This window comes from Propithecus coquereli, unplaced genomic scaffold (assembly GCF_000956105.1).
Source record: "Propithecus coquereli isolate 6110/MARCELLA unplaced genomic scaffold, Pcoq_1.0 Scaffold11, whole genome shotgun sequence".
In the NCBI taxonomy this organism is placed as follows: Eukaryota; Metazoa; Chordata; class Mammalia; order Primates; family Indriidae; genus Propithecus; species Propithecus coquereli.
In genome coordinates, this window is record NW_012134969.1 from 3,904,079 (window position 1) to 3,916,570 (window position 12,492).

Below are 12,492 nucleotides of genomic sequence, written 5' to 3' on the forward strand. Positions count from 1 at the left end.
AACTCCTGAACTCAAACAATCCGCCCTCCTTGGCCTCCCAGAGTGCTAGGATTACAGGCATGAGCCACTGCGCCCGGCCTAGATCCAAAGCCTTTTGAAAGACATTTTTTTTAGTGTTTCATGTTATTTTTCTTTTGGTTTATTTCTATTGCAAAGAAGCCAAATGTAATTAAAAGAAACATACAGGTAAACCATATATTGCTGACACTAACAAGACCTAAATTAAATTAGTTTCATATGTTATTGCATTGTTTATCTTAAGGAAAAAAAATGAATGGATGTACGGAGAGTATAACTCAATTCAAGTGGCAGGTCAGTTTCCAGCATAATACGCAATCTCTTTCCTCTTCAGGAATAATATATTACCACGGTACCCACATGATGAATAGTAGTTCAGTAGTGACAACATGAGTGATAAGCTTAACCCTGTTCGTTCAACACTGCACTTTCTATTATGAAAATATATAAGCTGTGGAGATAATCCCACTTTTTAAAAGTGGGATCTAAAAATACTCTTCTTAATAACTTAAATATTTGAGAAAGGCTTGTTCTAATGTTAAAACTACTGCAACTTAAATTACATAGAGCAAGGTTTATTCATGTATGCATTTGTCACTTAGAATGTCTTGTACTTATCTGAGATGAATACACAGCAGATAGAAGCCTGGATTTATATAGGGATGACCCAGTTTTTTTTACAGATATTTGACAGTTTGCCTAATTGTGCTTATTTTTTAATACATTTTTATAAATCAAAGCAAATCAACCTCTGAAGTTTACTGAACTGTACAATTTCTTTTCCTGAAAGGACGCTCTGTGAAACTGTAAAGGACTTCGTGGCCAAAGTCGAGAAGGCATATGACAAAACTTTGGAAAATGCTGTTGTAGCCGACGCCGTGGCCAGTAAAGTAAGAGGGATATGAAAGTTGTTTACTCGCAATGTCGACGTTCAACTGTGTATTAAACGTAAACTGATTAAGTGGTTTTCCTGCCGAAACATCTTAAACCAAGACAAAAATTACTTTTCAATCAGATATGAGGATTTTAAAAAATGTTCTACTTTATTGTTACTCTTTAATAAGTGGGAAAATTGCATTGCTTAAAACCATCTAACAAATGAATTTTATAACTCAGATCCCTTTCCCAGAGATTGACATCTTGAAGGGGAAATGATTGCGGTCAGACCAGGGGGGAGAAGGCTGCGCACCTGCCGTTCCATTGGGGAGAGGGATGACTTTCCATGCCCAAGCACACTTTGGCCAGTCAAGCTCCCTTCCCTGCACGGTTCCTTGGGTTCCCTAGATATCACAGTCCTTGGTCCCTTTCAGAGTGCTGTTTCCTGCATTTGTTTACAGATTTTTTTCCACTTCATGAGCTTTTTGGTGCTAAAATAAGAGCAGTTTACTCAACCTTCAAAGCTACTGTCTTTGCTTTCCTAAGTTCATGCTAGGGCATTCTTGGATAGCTTGGATAGCTTGGGCTTGCAAAGGAATTTGCTCCCCTAGATTCAAGCTATAGATGGTGGTGTAATTGAGTGGAAGGAAAAGAAGATAGAAATAAACATACATTTGAAGTTTTCAGCCTCTTTCTCTTGTCTTTCCACTCTGTGGAGAGTTTCAGAAAAACAGAAACCTTCCCTGGCCATATTTTTGTCTCTAAACTATTTCTGCTCTAACTTTCTCTCTGTATGTCATCAAAGACAGATAGGCGGAGGAGGAAAGGGATTGGGAACCATGTGGAGATAAAAGGTATATTGGGGGTAGAATCCTAAATGTTTCTTCACACCTAGTAATACAAGAAAAGCAGAAAGAAACAAGGGCCTGCCCACTGCTTGTTTTTCTTTCTGCGTCACTCTTCTTTTCCCTCCTTATCCTTGTGCATTTTCCTTCTTGTAGTTTCTCTGAGCCGATAATCTCCCAGGTACTGTTCACTCCTTTGCAAACCACTGCTTTGCAGGTGAGCTTGCCAAAACTCAGCCAGACCTGCAGTTCGCGATACTCAAAATGGTGCCATAAGTCAATTACTTAAAAGAAAAAAAGTTTAATGTTTTGTATAATATATAGAAAATTTTATGTAGTATGTAATTTTTTTATGTAATGTGTCACTTTATAGTAAAGTGTCTGTTGTGTTCTTTTAAGAAAAATAGCTGTACAAATGTTGTAAAGATTTTTACCCATGAAACAGAGTCTGAATGGTTCCAGAAGCATAAATCAATGAAATGACATAAGAATTGTGTCAACTTTTTAAAAATTATAAATTATTAATATTTAGTAGACATCAACATAGACATCTTCCCTCTAAATCAAAAATCATTCATTTAAATTATTATTTTCTATGTCTACTAAATGGAGATTTTTTACAATTAGGTGCTTCCTGATCCAAAACATCTGTAAAATTACAGGTGGTCGCCATTTGAATTTTAGTGTTTTTCTCTTTAGCAATTAAACTTTAAAATATCTTACATAAAAATTTCTTGTATTTTGTCTGCCGATCTTACTTCTTTTTGGTTTGTTTTCTCATTGCTGTATTTCTGTTTTCTCAGTGTTCAATCCTAAATGAGAAGCTTGAACAACTGCTCCAGGCTCTGCACACAGATTCCCAGGCCGCTCCCCTCCTCCCGGGCATCGGCCCTCTCATTGTGGAGGAAGATACTGTGGAATCTTCAAGTGAGGAATCCTTGGGTGAAAGCAAGGAACAGCTCACAGATGACATTTCAAAACCTGCCTGCCAGAAAGCTGCCAGACCAAGGGAAATAATGCTTCGGGCAAACAGTTTGAAGAAGGCAGTGAGGCAAGTCATTGAAGAAGCTGGAAAAGGTACATGTTAACAAAATTGGCTTTGGAAGAAGTTAGCAGCATTCCTACTGCAAGCATAACAGCTTTCATAGTGGTCAGGGTCATCATGGTTAAAAACAATTTTTTTAAGACAAGATAGAAGATAAAGTCATTAAGATGAAATTTATACTTAGTCTTATATATTGTTTTAGTAGCAGCGGTAGTAAGAATCAACGTATTAATGATGCATAAAATATAATTAACTTGAAACATTTCTAAACTAAAATAGAAAATGAGTTTAAATAATGTTTCTAAAATTTTAGATATTTTTTACTTATTGGAGTCTGTTAAATTCTTAGAGAAAATCAAACCTGTAAACTACTTGGAAAATATAGAAAATACTTTAACATTAATTTCCTAAATGTTTATGTTGCTTTATTAAGAATTTATAAAAACTCTGCCTATATTTTAATTTTTATATTAATATATATACTTTTCTTAGAATTTTAGTAGTAGATTAAAAGTTAATTTTAATATGAATGATGAATGTTCAAAAACTCCTTTATAGGTTGTAATTTATAATTGGACTTGTATTACATTCTCTAAAATTCTAATATTTTTTTATTCTGATAAACATGTAATTTGAACAACTTTATTTAGTTTTATAATCTCTAGTACTTATAGGCATCACCCTCAAGTTTATTGCCTAAATAACGTTTCTTTGTAAATATGGAATTTCTTTTGATATATGTTTAATTTTCCTTTCCTGAGCGTATCTTATTATGAATGGGTTTTATTGTTACTTGTCTGAACACATTTATCTTCTTACTACTTAAAGTAATGGACGATCAGACAGTTCACCCCTGTGAGCCAGCTACTCAGTCATCCGATTATGATAGTACGGAAACCGATGAATCTAAAGACGATGATACAAAAGACTCATTAACTGGTAAGAAAACTACAATAAGATTATTTTGAATTAGAAAAAATGTAATTTCGCTTTTAGTTTTCAAAAGGCTTATCAGTTTGAAATAAACTATTTGTGTTTTCATTTTTGAAAAGGCTTTTGGAAGTTAAAGCCATTGAGCCTTGGACCACTCACTTTCAATACATCCCACTCTTATGGTCAGCTCTAATTGTTAGAAAGTTATTCTTTACATTGAGTTTTCTATTTCTCCCTTAAAGTCCTACCCATGATTACATTAATTATCAGGTTTTATTAGTGTTGACAGTAACGACTACTGGCATTTGTGTAGTGCTTATGGTTAGTTTAAAGATCAATTTCACATACATTTTTCACTATATTGAAGATGACTATACCTCTGGAACTGTGTCTTGTTCTTGCATGTGGCAGCCCTTAAATAATACTGAAAACGGCTTTCATGGCGTTAGATCTCCTTCCCACACCTTACGCCTTCTTTTCCAGATGATTTATCCTAAGTGCAATGTTTATCTTAAAATGTAATGTACCATTTTGAGAAAAATTCTTGAGATATTTTCTGTACTGTGATAGCACATTGTTACCCATACGATACTCATTCTGGACATTTTGGAAGTTATAAAGGCTACCAAAGATTTTTTTTAAAACCTAATTATAGTTGTTTACACACATCCCTATGAACTTTTATCTTTTTTATTTAGATCTATCATTTCATCCTCTGAAAATCTTTTGAAGTTTGATTCTATCAGCTGAAGTTTATTCCATCTGTGAATTTGATAAGCAGACCTTAGATGTTTTCATCCATTAAAAAATGTTGACTAAAGCAGGGCTGACTATGGTGTCCTTATAGGATGCTGTTTGATAACCCCCTTAAGATGATGACTCTCTTTGGAGGACTGGTTTTTCAACACTCATTGCTAATGGTTTTCCAACCAGCTGTCATCCTATCTTACCATACTCTCTTAAACTTGACAATTCCATTGTAGTCTGTAAAAGAAACTAAAAAATATAGATATAGTGCTACAGATACTGTTATTGAAATAGACCTAGATCTCGAAAGCCTTTAATGGTACAGTATTTAATCTTAATTTTGGCTAGTAATCCAACGTATGAGGAAACCAGTAGCAATAGTAGATGTGTTTCTGCATTAAATAATCATTATTTTTTCAAGGACATTTATTGTACCATTATTAAATTATGTAATAATTCATATTTCTGAGATATGATAAATACAATATGTTAATATGATCAATGAGTTGCTTTATTTAAGAAGAACCATGAAACATTAATGTAGTTACCTGCAGTGGAACATCAATCTTAGTCATTAGTATGCTCTCTGCCTTTTATCAGACGAATGTCACAAAGTTGTTTTTATTAGAAATTAACCCCAGGAGTCCCATCTATCAAAAAACAAAAAGAGTGGCTGTTCTGTTACTTTTCTTTAGTGTAACTGGACTGTTTTTGAACAGAGGGAATAGAGTGTAAGATTAATATAGTTAGTTTATAATTAGTTTTAGGAAGAGTGAAGGTAATTAAGTTTTTAGAGTATTTTAAAATCAAATTTGAGAATTACCTTTTTTTTTTTTTAAATACCCGCCAATAACTCTTAAATTAGTTAATGGTACTATTTGCCTCAGTTTAGATAGAGTTAAATCTTTCTTTTTGTTATTTACTTTGAGAATAATTGTGTTTTGCTATAATTTTTAAAATATTTTGAGCTTTTATAAGAATATGATAGAACTATTTTGGGCAAATCATCGTTTTAAACAAATAATTAATTGAGAAGTACAGGAAAAGTGTATTGGTTTCACCTGAAAATAAATACTATCTTTCTTTCCATTTATTGAAGATAACGTTAACTCATGTTTTGCATATTAGCTGTGGAAATTATGTTAATTAAATTTGATTATTCACTCAATATTTATGTGAAAAGGATAATGATGATAGTATACATTTTAACACATATGTTCCATTTTCAAAAATTATCAGGCTTTGAAATTTTTATTTATTTTTAAGTGTGGATTAGTATTCAAATTATGAGTGTTACTGACCTTTAATTATGGTAGACATCTATTTTTTACTGATTTCCATCTATTTGAGATGAGAGATCAAGACATCTCTCATCCAGACACCTGTGGCAGATTCCCTCCATATAAGTCTCAAGAAAAAGAAAACAATAGAAAAGAATATGTAAACTCAATTAATATTTTCAGTTCCACTGGTTGATTTAAACCAGTATTCAATTATTTTTATGTCCTAAATTTATATGGGCTTGATTATTTTTGTAGCTTTATCATTATCTCTCTTTAATCTGGACTTTTTGCCAACAGTTAAAACTGCTCCTAGGTCTCCAGATTCCCGGGCAAGTCATGGCCATTCCCAGACTGATTCTGTCCCTGGTCCAGCTGTAGCAGCCAGCAAAGAAAATCTCCCTGTGCTCAATACCAGAATAATCTGCCCAGGTAGTACAGATTCTGAAACATGGTATATTTTTAAGTATTTCTGTGAAAATGTGTAAGTACTCACTTCCATGAACTATAGAAATGTGTTCTTAAATGTTCCTCTAGGAGAATGTTCTTGGTATATACTTGTATAGTTAGAATCCAGCTCCTTAGAGTCTTCTGTGTATAACAGTTGCCTGGATAATAATAAAACACATGTTTTTAGGCCCTGCCCTGAGAAATTGTGATTCAGGGTACTAAATGAGGTACTAAAATGAACTCAGGAGTTCGTCGGTGGAGCCCAGGAATCTGCATTTATTATGTACCCAAAGTCAATCTGATCTCATATTCTACTACCTCTTAAGTGTCTTCACAGCTTTCCTTTTGGTTTTAAGCCACAAATCTCTGTAGTCATTTGTAGCCTAGTGATATTGCTTCGTTTTTGGACATCTGAGGCATCTATTCCAGCCCTGCTAAAGGGAATATACTTTGGGATGAGGCTAGTACTAGTGGAAACCAAAGGACTGTGGGGCAGGAGATGGAGGAAAATGCAAGTGTCTCAGGAGCCTCATTAAGTACCAGTTGTTTGACTTACCGGAAACCCTCCAGATTCATTCAGATTGGAATCCAAGTTAGATCCTGAAAATCAGTGTCTCGTACAAGCTCTTTTAAAGATGAATCACAATTCAGTAATAATAGTTGGAGATTTTAGTACCTCACTTTTAAGAGTGGATGAAACAACTAGAGAGACGATCAACTAAGAAATAGATACTTGAAAAAACAAGTGTTGAACTCTCTTGTAGTAAAAAACACTCCACAAACTAGGAATAAAAGAGAACTTCTTCAGGCTGATAAAGGGCATCTATAAAAACCCCACAGGTAGCATCATACATAATGGTGAAAGGCTGAAAGCTTTCTCTCCAAGATAAGGAACAAGACAAGGTTGTTTACTCTTGCCACTTCTATTCAACGTTATACAGGAGGTTCCAGCCTGGGCAATTAGGCAAAATAAAAAGAACTAAAGGCATCCATATTGGAAAGAAAGAAGTAAAACTGTATATCTTCACAGGTTGATCTTGCACATATAAAATCCTAAGGAACATACACCCCCTTCCCCCATTAGAGCTAATAAATAAGTACAAAAAGGTTGCAGGATAAGAGATCAATATACAAAAAGTCATTGTATCTCTATACATTAGAAATGAGTACTCTGAACATGAAATTAAGAACAATTTGCAATAGCATCAAAAACAAGAAAATACTTGGGAGTAAATTGAACCAAGAAGGTGAAAGACTCAAACACCGAAAAGTAGAAAATACTGCTGAAAGAAATTGAAGAAGACCTAACTAAATGGAAAACACCTGTATTCATGGGTTGAAAAACTGAATATTAGTAAGATATTAGTACTCCCCACATTGAACTACAGATTCCACATAATCCGTATCAAATCCCAGCTGTCTTTTTTGACAAGCGGATTTTAAAACTCATCTGGAAATGCAAAGGATCTACAATAGCCAAAACAATCTTGAAAAAAGAAGAACAAAGGTGAGACACACACATTTCCCCATTTCCCAAACTTACTACAAAGCACAGCAGTCAAGACTGCATGGTACTGGCATCAGAACAGTCATATAGATCAATGAAATAAAGTTGAGAGTACAGAAGTAAACTCCTACATTTACGGTCAGTTAATTTCAACAGGTGTGCTAAGATAATTCAACAGAGAAAGAATAGTCTTTCCAGCCAGTAGTACTGGGAATAACCAGATATCATCATGCAAAGGATAAAGTTAGACCTCTACCTCACACCATATATACAAATTAGCTCATCATGGATAAAAGACTTAAATATAAGATCTTAAAGTATAAAACTATTAAAAAGGCAACATAGGCATAAATGTTCATAACCTTGAATTAGGCAGTGGTTTCTTAGATATGACAGGAAGCACAAACAACAAAAGAAAAAAAATAGAGAAATTAGACTTCATCAAAGTTAAAGATTTTTGTGATTCAAATGACACTATCAAGGAAGTGAGATGACAGCTCAAGAATTTGCAATTAATATATCTGGTAAGGGACTAGTATCTAGAATACACAAAGAACTCTCAAAATTCAACAATAAAAAGACAGATATCTCAATTTTAAAATGATAAATGGATCTAAGTAGACATTTTCCCAAAGAAGCTATAGAAATAACCAAAAGCACATGAAAGGATGCTCAACAGCATTTGTCATCAGGTAAATGCAAATAAAAGCCACAGTGAGGTGCACCTTTATGCCACAGGATGGCAAGGATCAAAAAAGGCAGATAATAAATATTGTCAAGGATGTGAAGAAATTAGAACTTTCACACATTGTTAGTAGAAATGTAAAATGGTACAGCCATTTTGAAAAACACTTTGGCAATTCCTCAGAAAACTAAACACAGAGTTAACATATAACCCAGCAATTCCACTACTGGCTATTAATATATACCCAAGAGAGTTGAAAATAAATGAGCACCGAAAAACTTGTACATGACTGTCTATAGTACCATTTATAGCCCAAAAGTAGAAACAATGCAAATATCCAGCAGTTGAATGGATAAACAAGAAGCGGTATATCTATACAATGGAATATTATTCAGCCATTCAAAGGAATGAAGCATGGATACATGCTACAACATGATTAACCTTGAAAACAAGCCAATTGAATGAAGATGAACATAAAAGCCAGATATTATATGATACCATTTATATGGAATATGTGGAATAGTCAAATCCATAGAGACAGAAAGTGGATTAGTGGTTTTTAGGGGACTGGGGACAGGGAAAGGTCTCAGAAGGATGGAAAATGATTGCTAATGGGTACAGGAGTTTTTTGGGGAGGTAATAAAAAAGTTCTAGAATTATTAATAGATAGTAGTGAGGGTTACACAACTTTGTGTATATATTACAAACAACTGAATTATTTTAAAACTTTGAAAGGGTGAATTTTATAATGTGTGAATTATATCACAATAAAAATATTAAAAGAAAAAAGATAAAACCAGAACATGCTTGGCTCTGGCAAGGCCTCCAAGTTTAGAGGTCATGTTTCTATGCCTAACCCTAAAACATTTTAGAAAGTATGACACTTTTCTGTGGGGCAGCTGGAGTACGGTATGGCTCTTTACCTTTCCAGATTGTTCTTTACTCTCATCAGATCTATTGTTTTTATTTGTGCATTTACTTGTTTAGACATAAGGAAATTGGCATAAAGAAATATGCCATAGCATATTCAAAACCATGACATTAAATGACAATAAAATTCATCTTAATTATTGGATAATCAGCTAAACATTATTAATTAAAGTAATGAATAATAATCTTCTAAGAAGAGGACATTGTTGAAACAAAGAATATTTGGTAAAGACAGGACTTGTTTTTCGAATTTCCTAATGTTTCTCAATTGCATGATGTGTTTTTCTTCACTATTCTTTCCTTTTTTGTTTGTTCCCTTAGGCCCCATTACTTTGTTTTCTCTCCAGACTTTAGTGTTTCTAGCCTTAATACTGCGTTGAGTAGGTCATAAAATTCATTAGCCTTGAATACCATAACTAGTTAGTGGAAAGCATATTGAAATAAATTTAAAGTTTTGCATATTCAGAGATAAAACAGATGCTTCATTTTTTATATTCCATTAATATATTCTAAAATTCATAAATATGTACATTTAATATTTTACTACTTTCTTGACACTAAACTAAGTTTTCATTTTATTACATTTCTTAACATTTTCAATTGAGTATTATTATTTATGCTTTGAGCGTACCTATTGATAACTCCATGACATTTTGGGAAATTCAGCCATTGTTGTAAATTCTTTACAAACTTAATACCTGATTTTCTATAACAAAGGAAGTAACACGTATTCGTTGAGTTATAGAATTATTGGGATGGTAAATGAGAAAATGTTACAAAATGTCTTCTATTTACATTGCATCTCCTTAATTCTTTATGGTAGCATATAGATCCTTGGAAACATCAAAAACCTTATATTCACAAATGTCATAGTTCTTAGTTCTGATTAATGAGAAGAGTAGGCACTGAAAACCACGCTTTTGGAGCAAGATGTTTGAAAGTAGGCCTGAATGGACTGGCTCTTTTTGTTTTTTCTTAACATGTGATCCTGTATGTGTTTATTTTTCTGTCCAGGTTTAAGAGCAGGACTAGCTGCCTCAATTGCTGGGAGTTCCATTATCAATAAAATGTTACTAGCAAACATTGATCCTTTTGGTGCAACACCATTTATTGATCCAGATCCAGATTCAGTGTAAGAAAATGCCTTTGCAAATATTTTGTTTTGGCTTTTCTTGTTTCTGTTTTATATGAATTGTAATATTTTAACTGCCTTATAATAAATATGGTTCCATATACAAAAAGGATGATCAGCACATTTCGAAAGTTGATAACGATGGGCACATTGAGCCCTTTGAAATTCAGTGGTCTCCATGCTCTGGCCCTAAGGGAGGTCCTTTTTCAGCCTATTCTCTTTGAGAGCAACCCTCAGGAAGGAAGGGACAGCTCTACTCACTTTCTCTGGAATATTTTATTCAGTGGCACCTTTACACCTGTATTTATGCTATTGCCTTTACCTCCTTTCTTCTCAAGTCTTGCCAAATCTGCCATCTTTCCACATCCAGCTTCTAGGTTTACTTATTTTGGGAAGCCTCTGGCCCATATTGATCTTTTCTCTTCTCAAAACTCCTAAAAAAATTTTTTTTGACAGTTCAAAATATACTTTTTTTACTTCCATTTTTAATTTTGCTTTTGTTATATCTCATTTCTGTAATGACATTCCTCAAGGACAGTACCATGTGTTAAATTTTCCAAAACACCTAGAAGAATGGATTGGATCTAGTAATTTTTTGCTCAATAAATATTTGTCCATTGTTAAGAGCAGAAGTGGAGGAAACTTTGTAATGATCAAAAAAGAGGAGTATTGGCTTCTGATTTCAAGACCCTCCGGTAATCATCCTCATTTATATGAGTAATGAGGGACTCATGTAGGAGATAGAACCACTAAGATTTTGTTATAATAATAGAAAACCAAACCATAGCTGTCTCTGCTTTGCTTTGCATATCATCCCTTTATATCACTGGAAATTATACACATGTCCTGTTATTCTACATATGTATATAAATAGGAAGTGATTATTGCTAAGCTTTGAAATCTTGTATAAGGAATGGAAGCTTAAATGGTTTTAAGTGCTATTTTTTGTACAAATTGTAAGTGTTGTAATGAACCTGAAATTGACTTTTATGTACTTTTCCTTATGATCATAGAGATGGATATTCAGAAAAATGTGTCATGAACAATTACTTTGGGATTGGATTAGATGCAAAAATTTCATTAGAATTTAATAATAAGAGAGAGGAGCACCCTGAAAAATGCAGGTAATTTTGGTAATAGTAATAATGTTATTACATAAGGGCAATTTTACTTTAATTTCATTTATTATCTCTTTTGCTTGCTCTGCCCTTAAGAAGTAAAGAAATAAAGTTTCCTGAAATTGCCTGCCAACATTTATTTTCAGAAGCCGAACCAAAAACTTGATGTGGTATGGCGTCCTTGGAACCCGGGAGTTATTACAGAGGTCATACAAGAATTTAGAACAAAGGGTTCAACTTGAGGTAAGTTCTTCATAAAATAAAGACATCATTTACTTACATAGATTATGTCACTTAGAAAAATAATTTCATTTGTGGAGCTAATTTGATCTAAATTCCTCTTGATTAGTGATTAAATACTGAAGGGGAAAAATGGAAGTGCTGATCAACTTTCTACTAAAGGAGGTATAGACACTGGATATGAGTGATGCACTTAACTGTCATCCTCATTAACTCCTGAAATTGGGTCTGCTATGGGGTGGCGGTAGGACTCCATGAAAAGACAGTCATGGGGGTACATTCTAGGAGAGGGTTTTTAATGGGTTTTCTTATTTAATACACAAAGTTTTACAGATCCCTGCAAATAACATTCATACTAAATAGAATTGTTTAATTAAAAATATCCAGTTATAAAAAGACACAAGAAAGGAAAGACATGCCTGTCAGCATACTGATCCCTGGAACAAGAGAAAAAGAAAATAAAATTCACAGAAATTGATAGACTTTTCAGAGTCATGTCCCCAACCTTCTTTTTCCTATTATAGAAGGAGATTAAATAATGTTTGCTGTCCTTAATTTCCTATTTAAATTAGTAAACTATATTAAAAAATTTAAATGTTCAAAACCTTTTTATTTTAGGCTAGGCGCGGTGGCTCATGCCTGTAATCCTAGCTCTCTGGGAGGCCAAGGCGGGCGGATTGTTTGAG

At 33.6% G+C, this 12,492-nt stretch overlaps 1 protein-coding gene across 1 annotated transcript in view; it reads left to right on the plus strand.

Moving 5' to 3' along the window:
- Nucleotides 1-12,492, plus strand: part of DGKH (diacylglycerol kinase, eta) — a 174,771-nt gene that overhangs the window by 117,643 nt on the left and 44,636 nt on the right. The window contains exons 15-21 of the mRNA XM_012648226.1: nt 809-908; nt 2,543-2,816; nt 3,613-3,723; nt 6,045-6,176; nt 10,331-10,448; nt 11,462-11,572; nt 11,713-11,809. Of these exons, the coding sequence (XP_012503680.1) occupies nt 809-908; nt 2,543-2,816; nt 3,613-3,723; nt 6,045-6,176; nt 10,331-10,448; nt 11,462-11,572; nt 11,713-11,809 (943 nt within the window). The remainder of the gene's footprint in view (nt 1-808; nt 909-2,542; nt 2,817-3,612; nt 3,724-6,044; nt 6,177-10,330; nt 10,449-11,461; nt 11,573-11,712; nt 11,810-12,492) is intronic.